Source organism: Portunus trituberculatus, chromosome 14, assembly GCF_017591435.1.
Source record: "Portunus trituberculatus isolate SZX2019 chromosome 14, ASM1759143v1, whole genome shotgun sequence".
NCBI lineage: Eukaryota > Metazoa > Arthropoda > Malacostraca > Decapoda > Portunidae > Portunus > Portunus trituberculatus.
Genome location: NC_059268.1, coordinates 18,481,596 through 18,501,683, shown reverse-complemented (window position 1 = coordinate 18,501,683; position 20,088 = coordinate 18,481,596). Strand labels below are relative to the sequence as shown.

The 20,088-nt window shown below is 38.7% G+C and overlaps 4 protein-coding genes across 10 annotated transcripts in view; 3 read left to right on the top strand and 1 right to left on the bottom strand.

The window, feature by feature from the left end:
• Window positions 1-4,007, top strand: part of LOC123503601 (serine/threonine/tyrosine-interacting protein B-like) — a 4,448-nt gene extending 441 nt beyond the window's left edge. For 2 of the 4 annotated variants that reach the window (XM_045253506.1, XM_045253505.1), the window contains exons 2-5: window positions 860-985; window positions 1,992-2,089; window positions 2,401-2,589; window positions 3,035-4,007. In XM_045253506.1, coding sequence (XP_045109441.1) covers window positions 860-985; window positions 1,992-2,089; window positions 2,401-2,589; window positions 3,035-3,251 — 630 coding nt within the window. In that variant the 3' untranslated portion in view covers window positions 3,252-4,007. Of the gene's footprint in view, window positions 1-846; window positions 986-1,991; window positions 2,090-2,400; window positions 2,590-3,034 lie in introns of all 4 variants that reach the window. The other 2 variants (XM_045253508.1, XM_045253507.1) reach the window with 1 other exon arrangement.
• Window positions 4,008-5,327: 1,320 nt separating this feature from the next.
• On the top strand, window positions 5,328-8,686 carry LOC123503603 (zinc finger HIT domain-containing protein 1-like). 2 transcript variants are annotated; one of them, XM_045253509.1, is made up of 5 exons: window positions 5,355-5,415; window positions 6,015-6,141; window positions 6,687-6,774; window positions 6,924-7,146; window positions 8,141-8,686. In XM_045253509.1, exons 3-5 carry the CDS (start codon window positions 6,756-6,758, stop codon window positions 8,367-8,369), a joined length of 471 nt encoding a protein of 156 aa, XP_045109444.1. In that variant the 5' UTR covers window positions 5,355-5,415; window positions 6,015-6,141; window positions 6,687-6,755; the 3' UTR covers window positions 8,370-8,686. The 2 variants fall into 2 exon arrangements, with proteins under 2 accessions (XP_045109445.1, XP_045109444.1); XM_045253510.1 differs by lacking the exon at window positions 6,015-6,141 and having other exon boundaries at window positions 5,328-5,478.
• Window positions 8,687-9,065: 379 nt separating this feature from the next.
• LOC123503600 (coiled-coil domain-containing protein 97-like) lies at window positions 9,066-12,917 on the bottom strand. Its single transcript, XM_045253504.1, is given in 9 exon segments — window positions 9,066-9,409; window positions 9,411-9,450; window positions 9,573-9,821; window positions 10,114-10,290; window positions 10,407-10,523; window positions 10,827-11,151; window positions 11,502-11,660; window positions 12,344-12,426; window positions 12,809-12,917. Coding segments are annotated over 6 exon segments (978 nt in total). The 5' UTR covers window positions 11,135-11,151; window positions 11,502-11,660; window positions 12,344-12,426; window positions 12,809-12,917; the 3' UTR covers window positions 9,066-9,322.
• Window positions 12,918-13,698: 781 nt separating this feature from the next.
• LOC123503356 (neural-cadherin-like) overlaps window positions 13,699-20,088 on the top strand; it is a 294,789-nt gene continuing 288,399 nt past the window's right edge. For all 3 annotated transcript variants that reach the window (XM_045253035.1, XM_045253036.1, XM_045253034.1), the window contains exon 1: window positions 13,699-14,684. In XM_045253035.1, the coding sequence (XP_045108970.1) occupies window positions 14,567-14,684 (118 nt within the window). In that variant the 5' untranslated portion in view covers window positions 13,699-14,566. The remainder of the gene's footprint in view (window positions 14,685-20,088) is intronic.

The following is a 20,088-nucleotide window of genomic DNA, read 5'->3' as shown; positions in this document are numbered from 1 at the left end:
CAATCACTCACTGTTTACCGCAGTTATGATAGTGCTTATATTCCTTTACTTATATATTTTTCAGTAGTTGTTGTTTATATTGCAATTCACAACAACTAGGATCTTACCTGTTCCGTGTTTTCTCTTTCCTGTCCCCAACCAACTTCAAGACATGTGGACTTGGGTTTCCACATGGTGGAGGAGTTAGGTCTTCCAAGCAGAGAAAACATCTTGAAGAACATATCTCCACCCTAAAGAACAGATAATTAACTAGATTAATACAAAAAATTTATCTATTAATTGGTTATTTTATGAACTTATTAACTGGAGCAATCTTCAGAATTATGCTACGTAACCAATTCTAAGACCATATTTTATTTTCATCTTGACTTGAAAGACTGTGTATATTGCCAGATATGGGGTCAACAAACAGAGGACATTGGTGCTTAATTGGTCAAAGCTGTGGCCTCACAAGATTGGTCACAATGTAAAGATACAGTTAAAAGCTTGAGCTACAAATCCCCCACATTTACAAATAGAGCATTCTTTTTATGTGTATGACAGAAATTTGTCTAAATCTTATAAATATATATATAATACCCAATAATGAAGGGTCATGTAATATTCAAATATTGAGATCATAATGGGGACCGGCTGGTTTTGCATTTTTTTCCCCGTCAAAACTGCAAGTTTGATCTTCACACATAGTAATTGTTTTAGTCATACGAGTAGCAAGCTCTTGACCTTGGTAGCTTAGGATACTGTGTGACGTACATGCATATTTCTAGATATAAAAAGACTAGATGGCTGTCATTGTTGGTACTAGGTTAGAATCCTTTGTGTACTGTATCACATAAGTTTTAAAAGTTTCATGTTTCAGAGAAGTGGGAGGCAGCGCATCGCTGTGAATATGGAAGTAGACTGGCAGTATCCTATGAGGCGGGAGATGCAAGAAATCCTACCTGGTCTATATCTTGGTCCTTACAGTGCTGCTACAAAATCCAGAGTAAGGCTGATTGAAATTATACTCAGGAATGCATGTGATGGTTGTAATTTGCTTGACAATTCTTGACAGGATGACCACAGCAGAACAACATCTTTGTATCTGTTCATATACCACATCCTCATATAAAAGTAACTCCTTTCCTTACAATTTATTATCCCTAGTCTCTCTCTCTCTCTCTCTCTCTCTCTCTCTCTCTCTCTCTCTCTCTCTCTCTCTCTCTCTCTCTCTCTCTCTCTCTCTCTCTCTCTCTCTCTCTCTCTCTCTCTCTCCTTTTTTTTTTATCACTGCATGTGGTTTGCTGGGAGGGTAGAGGGGGTAATAAGTGCCTAGCGGGTAGAGACAGTGATACTGAGACCACATTGGAAGTGGGAAAATCTTGTGGCAAGTCAGTCTATCAACATAAGTAATGTATTGTATCTATCAGAGAAATGTGCTCCAGTTAATAAGTAAATAATAGCGTAAGCATGTTACACCAAACTGGTAAAGGTGTAGATTGCTTGGTGTCCCACGAATCATGGAGCAATGTCAATTGGCAGGTAAGCTTGGAGGAATCCTGCTACCTTATTATTAATAATTATGATTGATGATAGTTTTGATAAAGAAAGTATGTTGGATTTTGAAGATGATATAGAGAGGATTAGAAGTGTAGTTTACAGAAATATTTACAAGCTGCTTCAGAGGCATTACTTCTTTAATTTAGGAGTGATAATAAGGCCTGTACTCCAGTGATGAAGATTTGATATTACTTTGAAGTTAAAACTGTAAAACCTTAAGAGATAAGGCATGCTAAATGTCTATGCACAGGTCAGCTACAGTTGACTTTCTATGCAGTAAACTTTTCCGGCTTCTTAAACATAATCATGTGGTCAATAATCTATACATAATTTACAAGGCAACTTATTCCTAGTTACAATTCACTGTCTGAAGCCAAGATCACAAATCTAGGCTTTAAATCCTGGCTTTGTACTTTTGTAAAGTATTTAATAGAAGTTTTCTCATGTTTCAGTTCAACACACTACTAGATCATGGAATCACACACATCATTTGCATCAGACAAAGTATAGAGTCGCACATGGTTAGAGCAAATTTTCCTGATAAAATAAAGTAAGTATAATTTTATCTCACTTTTGGAAATTTATCTTATGTGTGAAGACAATATTTTGTGGAAAATTTTTTTTTCAGTTAGAGTACTTACCTAGAATAACTAGCTGAGCTGCTCACTGAACTGACCTAATGGTGACATGATTTTCAATGAGAAATCCTGATCTTACTGACTTTGAACTTGACTTTGTTCTCTTAGTGACTGAATGATTACTAGTATTATTGACTTTGTGTCATGTAATGTTTGTTAAGACAAAACAACAACCATCTCTTTGATTCCTAATATTTTGTATGAACATTGCTTTGTGTTGCAGGTACCTAATCCTTGACATGGCTGACAACTTGACGCAGAATCTCATATCCCATGTAGCAGAATGCAGAACTTTCATTGACGAATGCTTAGCATCAGGAGGCAAGTGTCTCGTCCATGGAAATCTTGGAATATCTCGTAGTGCAGCTTTGGTTGTTGCTTATGTAATGGAGAAAAGAACATTATCATATAGGTAAGTGGCTTTCACTGATAAAACATTTTTATGAAGATTTATTTATGTGTGTTGAGAAAAATGTTATATAGTGTGTAGTATACATACCAGGTGCCCCATAAGTCTGGACCCATGGGAGGAAAAACAATAGAATTGGTGTGTGCTGTGAGTGCATATTGTTAAATTCTTTTTCATCTTTCCAGTGTCTATAAGGCCCAGGGGACATGACAACTTGAATCTTCTCCTTTCTAGTCAGGAACATGGATTATCTGCAACAAAATGAAATAAACTAGAAATCATATGGGTTCAGAGATATGGGACACCCAATATATATATATATATATATATATATATATATATATATATATATATATATATATATATATATATATATATATATATATATATATAGTTAGTTGTTAAATATTATTAGTATTTTTTATACTAACAAATTTCTTGTTTTTAGGGAAGCATTAGAATTTGTTCAAAATAGAAGATACTGCATAAACCCCAATGATGGCTTTAAGCAGCAACTCATGGAATATGAAGCCATATACAAAGCCCAACAGACTTTGCTAAATGGACAGTGTTCCCAGGAGAAGGGAAAGCTGAAAAGAAAACATGATCAGACCTCTGATGATTTTGACCAAGACTCCTCAGAACCCATGGAGGCTGTAAGCTGATGACAGGGAAAGTTTACGTGGATGAGGACATTGTGAACAGTCTGGTCTTGTGATAACTGGATAATTGTTGAAATGGACTGTTATATTAATGGTCTACATAAAGAGTTAGTTTTGTAAGATTTTTATTTTTTTATATTTCAATGAATGGATGTATTTCAATACTGTAGTATTTATATTAATTGCTGATTGAATGCTGCAACTTTTTTACTTCTGCACTGTAGATAATTAGTGGACTTAATGACTGATAAATATTTTTATGCTTTTTTATAGATTTTCATTTATACAGAAAATCTTGAATGAATGGGAAAACTTTACAGTGCCAATTGGTCTTCCTGGTGTGTATGAGTTGCAGTGCTCCCATTGAACAGAAATGTGCTGTCTGAGGTTCATGTAATGACGTACTCAACTTTTGTTATCATTTTTCTTTTTTTCCTCCTCAATTTTGGAATTACCCAGCAAGTTATATCCTTGCCCCTTCTTTGATTCTCTCTCTCTCTCTCTCTCTCTCTCTCTCTCTCTCTCTCTCTCTCTCTCTCTCTCTCTCTCTCTCTCTCTCTCTCTCTCTCTCTCTCTCTCTCTCTCTCTCTCTCTCTCTCTCTCTCTCTCCAAATCTTAGAGCATAGGACACCCAATAAATACTGATATTGAGTTCAAATATGAAGTTGCTCACCATTTCAGTGATGAGTTTATGACTAAGAAAACTACCAATTATTTTACTTCAAAAGCTATTATAGCCATAAAAATAATTTTCTCTAATGATTTTTTATATAACCTTGAAGAAATGTATGCAATAAGAGGACTAAGACAAAATAGTTGAATTTCCTTTGCTGGCAACTTGGTGGTTTGATTTATTTAGATTTTTAGTCATTTTGCATTGAATGGTGTTAGTTTTATCCACTCATTGAGCTTTATTGCCATGAAAATGTGAGGCAAACAGACAAACCTAGGTTTAAGTAATACTATATGCCTAATCAGCCTTTTCGTTTAGCAGAGAACAGGATAGCCAATAAAATGCACCTCCTGTTACACCAGCTAGCATTCCCCAAGAGTAAATTTGTCAGTAAGCCTTATAATGCTTACTGGTAGTGGATCAATTGCTTATCATTACCTAATCTCTACACATCAGGTCTGACAGCAAAATTGGCATACTTCTGATGAACCTGACATACAGGCCCAAAGACATGAGCCTGTTCCATTGTTATATTTACCATTCTTGTCCATCACATACAACCACTTCCATACTCCACAGGTTTTTCTATGCATCAAATACTCCCCTTACACTCATCCATTTCATGCCAAATTGTTCCAACACATTTCAATATGTTGAACTTTCCTTGTGTTATGAGTCATTCCATTTCATATCTCCATTGAAAGACTAAAGTAAGTTGATATTTAGGCAGCAGAGGATGCCTTAAGAATAGGAGTGACTTGGTCATTGGAAGCTCTTCACAATAAACCACTTTCACTACAAGAAATGGTCATGGATACTCATCAAACTTAGACATGAAGTACCTTAAGAAACTGCATCTTCCAGCACACACACACACACACACACACACACACACACACATTATTTGGGACTCCTGACAATCATTGGAATCTCAGTATTTAAGATGCTGTATTTGGAATTCTATCAATGTGTCTCGATAATTTTTTCCTACAAAGACGAATTTCTCAAGATTTCTATGATGCTGTGAAAAGGAAGGGTCAGTAAAGATCCCAGTCGTGACTTGTATACTTATGTCAGGGTAGGTTCCAGAGCCTGCACAGAAAAAAAAGGTAATATTTGTGTATTACAAGTATTATATAGATCAGTGGAAGACTATGGCTGACCACAGGATTGAATGAGAGCAATGCTTATTGTCTCCTGCTTAAAAAGGTTTTTGCACCACATTGAGGTAAATAAAATAAATAAATGAAAAGAAAAACGGGCATGCATGAGTAATTGGGAAAAAAAATACTAGAGTAGTTACAAAAATGAGTGTGGCAAAATTATGTTACAGATATTATATAGAATGAAGAAAAGAAAGAGAGAGAAAAAAAAAAAAAAAAGAAGGAAGTTCTAGAGGAAAGGGAGTTAACTCAGGAAGGTGGGAAGAAAGCGTCGTCCACACTCTATAGTCAGTGAAAGGCGGAGGTGCAACGCTGGTGGTGTGAATTAAATGTAAGCAGCGCAAGACCATATTCCAACCATGGTGAATGTTATGAAAGGAATCCTGATCAAATGGTAAGCCCGCCGCGGAGGTAACAACGTGTCATTAAAGTATCATGGCAGCTGTTTATGTTGGTCTGGCGGTGACACAGAAACTTGTCTACCCTGGTCTCGGCAAACAACCGTCATATTTCTATTTTTTAACATTTAGTAGTTCTGAATTATACGGAAAACGAGGAACCTTGCGTGATAGTGGGCATTGTGAGTCGTGGGGAATTAGAACGAAAGAACAAGCTGGTTTCCTGACGCTGATGTATATTCTTACCACTCATGTAGAATTGTGGTCCTGGACTAGCCGAATCCACAAAGCCTTCCAGTTTAAGTTGCCAGTCATATCTTTTGTTGTATTACCACGTTGGGCTGGCGAGGATGCTGCCACACATCATACCGTGTTAACTGTGGTCTCTTAATGGCTGTTTTCATGTTTGTAGTTGAACATTCAAATTCCTTCATTGATGATTTATGAGTACTCCTGCTTGTATTGAAGTGTTTGTAGACATCTTTATTCACTCCAGAGGGTAGTCTGTATAATGTGATCCATCTTCTTTTAGTGATCCTGTGATGAAGCAGTTTCTCCTGCACCTGGATGAGACTATGAAACTTGGCTCAAAGTTTGTCTTGGTGGATCTCGACGAATGTCATCTCTTTGTTCAGCCTGAAGTGTATAACAGTCTAAAGGTAAATTCAACTGCCATAATTTTTTCTTAAAAGGCAAAAGGGCATTTTTTAGTGATTAATTCTTTTTTTAGTTTACTGTGAACAGGATCACATCTGAAAAACAGAAATCTCTGTTGTGTCATCCAAATTGTTGTGACTTCATATCACTCGACTTCATCCATCTCTCCATTAACCGTTGAACTGTTGTCCGTCCATGCATGTGATCTTGACATGCAGTAGTTTACAGGAAAGAGGTGGCTTTCTACATGAACATTTGAATTATAAACCTTCAAAGATATGGACAAAATGGTCCATGGCATTTTGTAGCTTCCAGTATTTTCTTACGTCATGTTAAAAATACATGCATAAAGATCGTTTGCGTTATATGACTTTTGGCAGCAGCAACATGGCACAAAAATTAGATGTTGTGTCACTGATTTTATCCATTTTAGAGTGTGTGGATATATTTGTTAATTTTGTGAAACTTATAAACATGATTAATAGTATTTTTACATGCAGCCTTTCTGCATGTATCATGAACTCATAAGACCTGTATTATGTTTCAGAATCTGATTGATGAACAGTACGAAAAGGTGTATTACAACCAGAAAAGCAGCTTAGAGTAATTTGTCACCATGGCATCACGAGAGTCAGGTGAGAAAATTTAGTTAAATTAATAAACATAATTCTACTGCATGCAGGAGAGAACACACTCCATTTTGATGATGTCATTCTCAATATAATATCAGCAATGTAGAGAATTTTTTCATAATGCTTCATTAAAATACCTATTTGACTTGCAGGGCGCCAAAAAGATGCCTCTTCAAGGCGTATCTTGGATGAGAGTGCTAGAAGGAGACGAGCTAGAAAAGCATTAGAGGCACTTGAACAAGACAATTTCCATGATGACCCACATGCAAACTTGGTGATGAGCAAGAAAGCACCTAAGTTTGAAGAATCACTTGATGGCTCCAGAAATAAAGATCGTAAAAGAAGAACTAGAAGTTCAGAATACTTCAAGCAGAGGTAAGGAAATGTGCAAAACTGGGCAAGCGCTCTTGAAATTAAGATACATTCATGCTCCTTTGCTCTTTCAGGCTGGACCCTTCCACTAGTGATCATCTGCTCATTTTTGGGGGGATTACCAAAGCACTCCCTGCTCGTACTCTACTTCTACTCAAGCTTTTGGTCTCCGCTTGCACTCCCACTTTCGCTCAAACTTGCACTTTCCATTTTCCCTCTTGAAATATTAATAATAATAACTAAGTAATACCAATAATAATAATTATTATTTTTATTGTCATTAGAGAGAGAGAGAGAGAGAGAGAGAGAGAGAGATTTGAATTAGTTTTTCTCTCATTTGAATTTCCTTGATAAACAATTGGACAGAGGGAGCGCAAGAAAAAAGAGCACAAGTGAAAGAGTGGACTACGTGAGCAGTACTCTCAACCATTCATACCTTTCTCCGGTAAACTCTGGAACTCCCTGCCTGCTTCTGTATTTCTATCTTCCTACGACTTGACTTCTTTTAAGAGGAAGGTTTCAAGACATTTGTCCCAGACTTTTGGCTAACTCTGTCTGATCTTTAAGGGAACTGGCATTTGAGTGGCCTTTGAAATCTTTTGTTGCCCTTGGCTGGCTTCCCATCTTGCATAAAAAAAAAGTGAGTGGAAGAGTGGACTGCATAAGCAGAGAATGAGGAAAAAAAGGAAGAGTGGACTGATTTTGAAGTGTCCACTATTTGCTCTCCCACTCTTTTCTTTTAATTTTTGGCACTCGCACTCCTTCGCTCATGATTTGGAGGTGCATTCAGAGTGGAGGAGCGGATATGAGAGCGCTCTTACCCACTGGAAATGTGAATGAGAGTTCATGCTCGTTCATTAAGGCAGGCATGACTACTATGATTTGTGGAGATCAGTACATAATTGCAATTGTACCTTATAACAATCTTGCATAATTGAGTACTCTACTGTACTTATTGTTATCTTTGTTTTAATATTAAATGAAGTTTATTTTTCAGATTTCGTAAAACCTTCACCATACTGCTTGAAGAGGAGCAAGCACTATACCCTGATGGCCCTAATTACCTGACAGTTCAAGCTCCACCTTCAAAAAGGCCTGAACGTCGCCTGTGTGCAGTTTGTGGCTTCCCTGCACCTTACACTTGCATTCCTTGTGGCTCACGGTACTGCTCCACCAAGTGTCTCTCCACTCATGAAGATACACGGTGTCTCAAATGGACTGCCTAAATGTTCTATTGTAATTAATGGTACCAAGTGGTAAGATCACTGAATGGATTTTCTATTATTGGATTTCACCAATTCCAGTAACTGGCTCATAAATGATAGTAGTGTATGTCTTGTTGATGGAGAGATTGCTGTAGACATAAGTTATTCCAATGTGAATTTTGAACAGAATACAGTGAGGTCATCAGTAATTAAATTTTTTGTTAAATAAATATTTAGTACATGTATGCATGATAAACTTTTTTGTGACTAATAAATCTGCAGTTCTGAGATCCTTCATGTAAGACAAAATATTTTTAAAAATAAAATGAATAAGCTCCTTCATTCTGTTGTCTATACCTTTACAGAAATATTAAAATGAATAAGCTCCTTCATTCTGTTGTCTATACCTTTAAAGAAATAATACATTCTTTGTCTTTTTCAATAAAATCAGATGCACTAAACATCATACAGAAAAACATATTTTCTTTAATGCAAACCTAATAATTTTTTAAATTGTGGAAATGCTTTTGCTTACAAAATAACAATTTTTATAAAATGTTTTTCAAATCCTTGTCTGCAAACAAGTAACTTATGTAATTTCAGAAGTGTCCAACTGTGACACAGTCAGGTACAGTGAATTTCATGTTTACTTGTTTACAAAATGTGATCATCAGTAGAGCAGGTGGAGTCATACTCTGTAAACAGAAAAATACTGAATTCACTTAAATATCTGTATGTAATTTATGCCAATTAGTTCCAGTACAATATAATTATAAATTCTGACATTTACTAGCATTCAAACTAAATAACTACACTGAAGTTGATTTTTTTTAATAAGATTGCACAATATTGTTCAGAAAACAATTCCTATACTTACATACATTCATTGGTAAATAGTTTCCACCACAAAGTTATTATAAGACCATTGCATTCACAATTTGTAACTTACTCTTAGAATTGTCTGGCAATTCTTGTCAGCTTTCATTTTCAGTATAATCCATGTCATGATGTGATCCTTCTTCCTCCTCATCAAAGTATCTTTCCTCTTCATCTCTAGCCTGGAATTTCTAACAGATCAAGGGCATCATTGTCATCAACTTCCCTGAGAAAATTAATGCGTAATTGAGAATCATACTACTGTCACAAGCAGTTAATATTTAGTCAATCTAACCTAACCTAACCTGTGCTGTGTTAACAATCTAATGATAAAACACACCGACTTACTTGTAATCAAAGTCCTGATTTTCTCCTCTTATAAAAGCATTGTATCCTGCAGAATAGAATTCTTCTTTGAACATCTGCTTTTCTCTGGATTCAATACCAGAATTCATCTCTGCATCCCCATCATCATTGTCATTATCATCTGAGTCTGAGTCTTCTTCTTCAAGCATGTCATCTTCTTCATCTTCTTGCCGTTTCTTTAGCTCTTTGTGTGCACGATAGTCAATGTGATGCAGAAGCAGAGTAGAAAACCTAAATAAAAGCAAAACAAAAGTTTTGATATGAAAACATGAACAATAAAATTCCAAAATGGAAGTTAGATAAAAAAAAAAAATTCTAAAAAGAAAGTATCAAAATAAAAATCATATGTAAAAATAAATATAATAAAATCAAAGTAAAAACTGTAGTTAATTAGAAAACAGAGGGAAACAAGGAAATGTTAACACCTGAGGCCTGTAATTAAAATTCATCTTGATCAACTATTGAGGCCAGCATGAACTTTAAAAATAACTTGAAAATAAAGGTGAGTGAATCTCACACTTACTTTTCCTCAGTGTTATTAGTGCTGTACTTTTGGTCCCTCTCTTCTTGAGTTTGATGTTGACCAATCAGATGGTCGTAAAGAAGCGGATCACGTCGTTCCATTTCTTCCTCACTAAAGTAATCTCCAGACTTCCGCATCTTCTGTAAGGCAGCGTATCTTCTATTCCGCACTGTTATTCTGTAAATTAATTGATAATACAGAAAATTCACACAATCTGAAATCATCTGCTATTCATATTTTTAACAAATCTATTGTGGAGAGAGAGAGAGAGAGAGAGAGAGATTATCTCTTACTTTGCTGTATGTTTGTTTTTGGTCTTCAATGTCTCGGTCAGAAAATGATCCACTTCAACATCATCTTCGTACTGCAGAAAATACTGTAAGTGTTCTCGCTCCAGATACTTGCCAAACCTGTGTTAATAATCATAAATGAGTCAGCAAAGTTATCATTCTGTCTTCAATACTACACTTACACTACCATATTCACTATCAACAATAAGAATAGTAATTAATATGAATAAGAGTAACCATAAATCCTTTAATATAATGGCAATGACTTTCTAAAACATGTATTTCATTATTTATCTATTTTGTTTAATATAAAAAAGACTAAGTGACTATGAAGGAAAAGGAAAAGAAAAAAAAAAGGTTCAAGTTTTCCAAGGTGAACAGAGAATAATAAGAACCATTACCAAGAAAAAAAAAAAAAATTACCTGTACAAGAACTGTCCAGGTTTTTCACTTAAGAGATTTTCAATGATTTCTTTTCTTTCTTCATAAGTGAGATCAGGTTCACACATCTGCTGACTTTTCACTTCAATGTTACTGGCAGACAGAAAATGGACTAGTCGATCTCTGAGTGGCAATGCATACATGTTTTCATCTTCCGTGGCTGTGTTTTCATCTTCCGCGGCTGTGTTTTCAGGTATTTCACTGGCTACACATGGTCTCTCTGGTGATGACTCTGCCTGGTGACATACTTTTCTCTTGTCTTGTTCCTCATCTTCAAATTCACCCCACATGAGTTTGACTTTGAGAACTAAAATAGAAAAGATAAGGTAATTAAATAATGAAATTATTTCAAGTGTTGAAATCTTCTGATGGTAAAGTAAAAAGTAAAGAACATTTCCAGTCTTTTATAGCAATCTTACCAATCTGTAAGATTACAGCTACTCTACTTATATTCCACATCTGATCTTTGCTTACTGAATAAGGCTTAAAGGTCTAATGATTTGAACCCTAATCCTCTTAAATGTAACCTAAGTACATTGAACACAATATTGTTATCATGTGACAAAGATTATAAAAACAGTAGATTTCAGAAAGAACATCCCAAATAGCAAATATAGAAATTTGTATCAAATGCAAGAAATCAGAGGATACACTGACCACGTTATGAGAAGCAACAGTAAATGTTGGACTTTTCTAATGCCCAGGGTTTTTTTTGCCCAAGTTTCATATAATGGTGGGTGGACAGTCGACAAACTCAGATCTTGGCTTGTTGGGATCAAGGGCTGTGGTTGGTAAGGCAGCCAACATCAGTAACATCTGTGAAAAACTTTAGCTGAAGATACATCCTAATAAAGAATTTGCTTGTAAGTAAATACATACTGCATCATATCTATCCGTTTTTTCTTGATTCAAAAGAGTTGAATAACTTTCTAAAGAAAGGAGGCTTTCATGACTAAAAAGCAATCATTATTAAACTTCAATACAATTATCTTATAAATAACAAATAAAGTGACTACCTATCAAAGTTGCTGTATGTGTTAGAAACATGAATATATATTAAGATTAAGGAGATGCACTCCCTTCCCCACCCCATCTCTCTCCAGATTCCTGCACCTCATTTCTTCATTTACTCACACTTCCTGGGATGCCTCCCTTGGTGACTCACTTCCTATCACCTCTATGGGCCAATAATATCGAGATTCTTATCCGCAGCCTTGGGTTAGGCAAACGTCCCACATGTTGGGTGATGCCCTGACCCGTCTTCGCCTTGGTCATACAAGATTCATGGCTCATCTCCATCACTTATTTAAATCATCGGATCCTTACTGCCTGTGGTGTGGCAACATCCGTGAAACCATTGGCCACTTCATTCCTCAGTGTCCTCGGCAACTTGCTTCCACACACCCTACTATATCCTCCGATCCCACCTTCACCCTGCCTACTCTACTGGGAGTGGCTGGTATCCCCTCCCAGCATCACTGTACAGTTGTCTGTCTCACCTGAGGATGACGAGGCAGCTGTCTCGCTTGTGAGGGTCTCAGGGGCTGTCCTCAGGGCTTATGAGATCTCCAAGTGGAGGATCCTAGCAATCCTTATTATCAAGACTAATATACAACAATATTATAAAGCAAATGAACATAAAGTGTCAAATTTGAACTATCTTGATGAATTAGTTATTACATAAGAGAATGGATTTATTCTCTTCCCTAATTTGTCAGTATCTATTAACCTAATGATCCCCCTGACGTTAACTTGTTCACTTTTTGGAATATCAATTCTGCAAAACCCACAATTCTGATAAGACGTGGAATGACCACTGTACTGACATGCCTGAGAATGTGAAAAATCGGCTCAGTCCTGAGAGTTGGGAGGCTGCATTCTGAGGTTGGTGAGGGTTCATGTTTGTTTACAAATCAGTTTGTGTCACACAGCATAGTTCACTCAACAGGGAAATGAATACGTACTGATTCGTTCAGTTCACATCAGCTTAATCGCAACCAGAAGGAGCAAGGCTTAATCCTGAGCTGTGTGTGTGATTGTGGTGTCGTGCAGAAAACGTCCGCGCCAAGGAGACGTTCTTGCTAACAACAAATGTCATGCGAGACAAACTTCTCAACGGGACATATTTCAGGAGATTCCTTTCAGAACATCCCTACATTGCAAGGGAAGATTGCAAGATTTAATGAATATCTTTTTTTCTGAACTAGAAAAGCACAGACTCCTTTGTTATGCATCAGATTAAAAAAAAAGTATTCATGACAAAGCTAAAAAACGAACACTGTAAGTGTAACCTACATAATATCTATCCAGTTTTCAATATATGCGTACTCTGATTATGCAGATTCACTCTCATACAATGATTCTTAACGTTATTACACGAGAATAATTAACGTCTCCTTTAACTATGCCTACGTAGTGTTCGACAGAGCTCTACTGCTCCAGTAGGAAGTGTCTGTAGCGTGTGTTAACATATTACCGAACCATTCTTGCTTCCGTTGTGTTCTTTCCTTATATTTCTTACAACTACAGTTTCCAAGCATGCAACTACTGAACCTAGTGTTAAACGTAAGAGACTGCTTTGATAATGAAGACCAAACTGGAGATAATAAGCAGGGAAAACTGTGGTGATGTATAGCCTACACCACTTTTGGCCACCTCCACACCCTTGGTGAGTTGACCATCCACCATATCGTAAAGACAAGAGATCAGACAGTACTGTTGTTATTGTAATGAAAATGGGATCGTGTAGTTAATGAAAAGATATAAAGAAGACTAAATTATTTATTACATTTTAGTTCTTCCGTCCACGCCATGATGGCGTTGGTGTTGAGGCTGTTGACTGGACTTCCGGCAAAGTCAGGGAGTTGGGCTGTGTGTATGTATGTATGTGTGTGTGTGAGAATGGGAGAAGAGCAGCACGTGGTGGTCGTGGTCGGTGTCCTGTGATGGCGATGAGTGAGGAGGACGCATGCGGCTGATGGTGAGGTCGAGCGCGGTGCGGGTCGGCTTAGCACGTGGCCAGTGGGGCTGGAGACAGGCTGTCGTGCGGAGACTCAGCCAAGGGCGGAAGAGACGCGCTCTTGGCTTCCCGATGCTCGCTGCCGTGAGCTTACCATCGCCTTAGCACTTTCCTTTCAATCCTGGCCAAGTGTCTATTTGAGGAGAAGCCGTGAGCGGTGATAGACACTCGTGCCGTCGTGGTTATTCATTTCTGACACGTGAGGAACCCTTGCACGCCTCCTCCATACACCTTGTGGTTCAGATGTAAGGGCTTGTGAGAGGCGGCATTAAGATATAATTGGATGAGACGAAACAAATTAATTTATACTACATCCAATTTTTTTTTTTTTTTTCTTAATACGAAAGCAACGAAAAACGCTTTTGTAATTCCATGTTAACAGTGACAAATTTCAGAAAACTGATTCTTATGAATCACTGTAATGTTGATTGATGATACATGATATTATGGTGTTATTTCTTTGACTTGCATCCTATTATAGTACCTACTGTTTGACAAAGAAATCAAGTGCTAAGACAATTTGCATACACTGGTGAGAAAACTTTTTCTTTTTTCTTTTAATAACTGAAAACGACAATGAATTTTAGTGAAGAGTCTTTTGGACGAGAGCGAACTGACGTTTGTCGCTAATTGTGCAGGTGCAGGAAGGGAGGACTAACCATATCTTGCATGGCAGGGAGATGAATACACGGTATCTGGCTCCATGCTGCCCTTACTCCTTTTCGCGGCCCTGGTGCTTCTCCAGGGCAACGCTGCTATTAACCAAGTGACCCCGAGCGACGCTACGGAGGCCACTCTTGCCTTTTTGCCTGGACACACGCGTGAGTGTTACCTATGCAGAGGAATTATGTTACCTGTATAAAGCGTGACAATGGCTGCTCTATGTGCGTTCTGCATGTGGGTGACTTCTTGTATTGTCCGTGGCTATTAGTGACTGTTACTGAGTTCCTTGTAGGATGTATGGAAATTACTTTGTGTTACTTCTGTGAGGCATGACCGTAACTGCTACTGTGTTGTTTGTGTATTGGTAACTTCATGTGTTACTTGTATGGTGTATGCAGGTAACTCTGCTATTTGATAATTTTATATGACATTGTTCTAGAAATGGGCATTTATTTAGCAATAGGGATAGGGAAGTAATAGTACTGCGCTAACTAGTGTGGAATAAGGCGTGGCAGTGAATGCGTTGCAAGTGTAAACATGTGACTAAGCCAAGCCTTAAACGTTTCTGCCCACACTCTTATACGTATAGGTACACAACACTCTCTTGCTCACTCACCCAAACAGCCGCGCACGTTTATAACATAGCAACACATATCCGCGTTGCAAAGTAAAGCAACGCACACACACACACACACACACACACACACACGATTATGACAGAAGTGTGTGTGTGTGTGTGTGTGTGTGTGTGTACCTACTAAAGTGTTCAATTGTTCATCTCAGAGTGCAGTTTTGTATATAGGATAGAGGTTAGATTCAGCCTTCATCGATGCTACTAGGTGTAATATTACCTCTGGTGTGCTATAAAGCTGCACACATTTTACGCCGTGCATATAAAAAAAAAAAAAGTTAAATATCATATCAAAAGAGTAATTCGTAGTTCATTTAGAAGTCATATGAGGTTATGAATAGCGTAGCACATGAAGTAAAGTTACAGTGATGTTACGAAGGTACATTTATTCATTTATTTTTTCATTCTTAAGTTATAATGCACGAGGTATTTGATAATGTGGGTTAATGGTTACCGAACTGTATTTTGCGCGCCTTGTTATAATGATTCATGTAATTTGGTGCATTCTTATGGTGGCTTATGATTGTGTCTTGCTATGGAGCCGTTATTGTGTGTTGTGGTGCCTCGTCATGGGATCTTTTCATAGTGTGTTCTTATGGTTCTTTGTTATTGTGTCTTGTTGTTGTGTCTTGTTATGAAGCCTTACCATTGTGTCTTCATATGGTGGCTTGTTATAGAGTCATACCATGATTATTTGCCGTAGTGTTATTCTTTTTCAATGATGGTAAAAATCCGAGCCTGTGTGAGTGCATGCGTAAATGTATTTATGTTTAGTTCTGGGTGGTGCTTTCCACTACCCCAGTGTTGGGAAGTGTGGCCTGAAGTTCGCATAAAGTTGTGTGCCTCGGGTGTGATTATTGGGTGTCAGTCAGTTATTTTAATATTTTTATTCATTCTTATCATTTTTCTTTTAATGAAATACTAAGTAAATGTTTGGCAGTGAAGTGTCAATGAATAAACGATTATGTAGACTTGAAAAGACATAGTATTCTTCGTCAAAAAGTTTTGTAGCCAATTAAATGAATATATATGTAGCATTTAGTTCAGTCCATTGCGTTAGTGAAATGTCTCGATGCGGGATTGTGTCTAACACGGCAAAGAAGTAATAAAGGAAAAGTAAAAAAAGAAACAGGATACATGTCGAAATTTTTTAAGGTAGTCAACATTCCATGCAGTTTTTGCTTGAACAAGAACGCAACAGCAAATTGTGAGGGGCTGCGAAAAAGTGTTGCAACAGCCTGTCGCAGCTTCACTCGTGCTCACCGCACCATTGAGAGAGAGAGAGAGAGAGAGAGAGAGAGAGAGAGAGAGAGAGAGAGAGAGAGAGAGAGAGAGAGAGAGAGAGAGAGAGAGAGAGAGAGAGAAACCTCTAGAGAAAAATTTCACTTTAGAGCATCGAGTCAGTATTCTCGCAGGATTAAAGTACAAGTCTGATCGGCGCCCAAACATTGTTCCGTACGTATCTGGACGGAAAAACGAAAATATATTGTTTCTCGACCGGCGGATTGCGTGAACGTCCTGTTGAGGTTCTCGTAATTACCAGCAGCGGTGGCCGGTGATGGTGGTGGGTCAGAGGCAGTGGTGGGAAACTGGGAACCATTATGACATCCATTTGTGCCGCCGAGAGTCACCGCTCCTCACATTTTGAAACGCTTTGGACTCTCATAAGGATTCTCAGAGGCTGTTAAAATACCTCCTCGAGTTTTCATGGGTCTTTTTCTCCCGTTATGATGTGGAATCCTAGTTAAAATATCACTAGAACCTTGAAAACACCCTTAAAGTTCCGAACAAGTGGGAATAACTGTAGTAACAAATCAAAAGACGTAGGAAGGATCTGTGCGTGTCCATGTGTTTAGATAAATAAAGTAAATAGATAGATGTTGATCAACGGAGCGATCGAGCGAACAGAGAGAGAGAGAGAGAGAGAGAGAGAGAGAGAGAGTTACATGTAGCGCCTACCAACTGTAGTGGCCTCACCGTGATGGCTGAAGGAGGGTAGAGAGCAGCTGTGTTAGTAATATCATTTAGTGGATCACCAGCTGGGGCGTGTGAGGGCTGGGCTGGTGCAAGGATGAGAGAGAGAGAGAGAGAGAGAGAGAGAGAGAGAGAGAGAGAGAGAGAGAGAGCCAGCCAGGTCTCTTTAATTCTCCCTTTCTCCACACTCGTTGACTGTGTTAAGAGAGACTCATCTCTTTGCTCTGAATGGCGAATGTGGTAACGTAAGGCAGAGGAAAGAGAGATGAGGAGGAGGAGGAGGGAGGGTGGGAGGAAAGGAGGGAACAAGAGACGAGGAAGGGAAAAGGAAAGGAAGGTAAGGCGAAGGTGGAGATGAAAGGAGAAGAAACAAAGATGAGGAAGGGGTGGGAGGAGAGATCAAGGAGGAACGGATGAAGCAGAACCGTAACGAAGAGAGAACCAATTGAATCAAAGGTGGTCTTAAGGGACAAGAGAGAGAGAGAGAGAGAGAGAGAGAGAGAGAGAGAGAGAGAGAGAGAGAGAGAGTTGGAGTGTCATTCTAATCACTAGGATCATGAACACACTTGGAAAGCCGAACAACGTCCACTGCAACCTGCTAAAAGTAGTAGTAGTAGTAGCAATAGTAGTAGATGTAGTAGTAGTAGTAGTAGTAGTAGTAGTAGTAGTAGTAGTAGTAGTAGTAGTAGTAGTAGTAGTAGTAGTCTGAATAAGATCACGGGTCCGTAAGCCTAAATATCCTAATTTATAGTGCCAGTGGTGCTAAAAAATCACACTGAGATAAGAAAGACAAACACATGAGCAGTGCTTAAGTTGCGATAGACCAGTTCTTAACCTTTTTCTCGTTAAGAACCCTCTGAGTTATAAGACCATCTATCTGAACAGCGAGTAATCTGACATCGAACAGAAAGTGAATTTAGTGACCGACAGTAACCCCAGATTGAGAACCCCTGCGATAGAACCACGACTCTTAATACCTTTTGAGCACTGAAAGAAGAAAAAGAAGAAGAAAATAGATGTTGAATTCATAGCGAACCTTTTCCAAAATAATGAACGCACCAGTCCGCGTGGGAGAATGAAGAGAATGCGTGTCCGGGGAGGAGTGTCGGCTTGGGGAGTGTGTGGACGGGGGACAGGAATAAAATATTAGTTTGTGTTTATTTAATTACTGCGGCGATTGAGAGAAACGAAAAATTCATTGAAGACAATTTGTACCACTCCAGAGATTTCCTTTTGATTCAACGCTGACAGAGAGAGAGAGAGAGAGAGAGAGAGAGTTAATTGCATGTGCATGTAAAACTATTAGTTGGAGTGGTATTTTTGAAGCTTTGGAAAGCTAGAGGCGAAGAGAGAGAGAGAGAGAGAGAGAGAGAGAGAGAGAGAGAGAGAGAGAGAGAGAGAGAGAGAGAGAGAGAGAGAGAGAGAGAGAGAGAGAGAGAGAGAGAGAGAGAGAGAGAGAGAGAGAGAGAGAGAGAGAGAGAGAGACCAGCGAGCCAGCCAGCTAGACAGACAGACAAACTTAGACAGCAACACCGCCACAAGTGAGGGGCATGCGGGGCTTCATTTAGCAGGCTTCCATTTAATCAACATCACGAGGACGTGTCTTTGGGTTTAATCTGGTGGCTTAAGGGACGAGCACGACTACCTGCACGCCTCGTCCCTCGCTAAGAACAAGAGACCAGTGCACGCAGCCGCGGTATCGAAGCGGCAACCTCCCATCGCGCAGACCAGGAAACGGTGATGGAAGTAATAATCATATTTACTTTATGTACACGACCACGTGGATGCATATCGCCATGTGCGTGTTCCTCGACCATTCACACCTCACCTGACTTCCCTAGGTGAGTCAGGTCTCTGAGAAAACACCTGCTGGACTCGCACCTTTTACCAGTTATCACCTTATCACATCCAGGGTCTCTCAAACTCTCTACATCGAGGAAATGGCGAACTACAAGATATGAGTCCTTTATCCCCATTCTGCAGGAGGCAAGATGGGAGTGTAACGTAATCCACCACGCACGGTACACATGAGAAGTACCAGCGGCAGCACGGTACAGAAGGAAAGGAAGGAAGTAAGGAGAGGGGAGAAAGTCAGGACAAGAATGGAAGAAGGAAGGAAGAGTTTATGGAGCCGTGCATTCCTGGACTGTAGGGAGAGGTGTCCTGTTGTGCTTGGAAAGTCAAGCCGTTGATCACTGCTAGACAACAACACACTATTATACCATCCTATTCTGTTTGTGTGTGTGTGTGTGTGTGTGTGTGTGTGTGTGTGTGAGACAAAGGCTTATATAAGATAGTTCTCAAATAGAGTGGTTGATGGCTGGAATGGTTTCAGTAATAAGATTATTAGTACCGTGTCTGTAGAAAGAGAGAGAGAGAGAGAGAGAGAGAGAGAGAGATTGCCTTCCTTCCGTTTTCCTTCGCTTATTATTACGTAACCCATTTTTTTAAGGTCTTTGTAGCAATCACACTCACTGAAACACTCAAACAATCCCCCTCTCTCTCTCTCTCTCTCTCTCTCTGGCAGTCCTAACGAATACATTGTCACAGACTGAAGTGTTTTGTCCAATACTGAGGTGATGTGAAAGGCGACGCTGGTGGTGGTCTTGGCTGAGAGTTGCGCACACTGGTATATGACGGAGGCGATGCTTTTGTGTGTGTGTGTGTGTGAGAGAGAGAGAGAGAGAGAGAGAGAGAGAGAGAGAGAGAGAGAGGAGGAGACAACACATACATTCATTTATTTATCTAATACACAATACGTACACATTGAGGGGATACACAATGGAGGCACGAAACAAGGCCAGCGATAAAACACTGAACAATGCCTTCACATACTCATCTTTTGCTCCAGTCTCTCTCTCTCTCTCTCTCTCTCTCTCTCTCTCTCTCTCTCTCTCTCTTTCTCTTTTATCAGACTTTGTGCTTTCATTTTTTGTACATATTTGCAATTTTTTTTT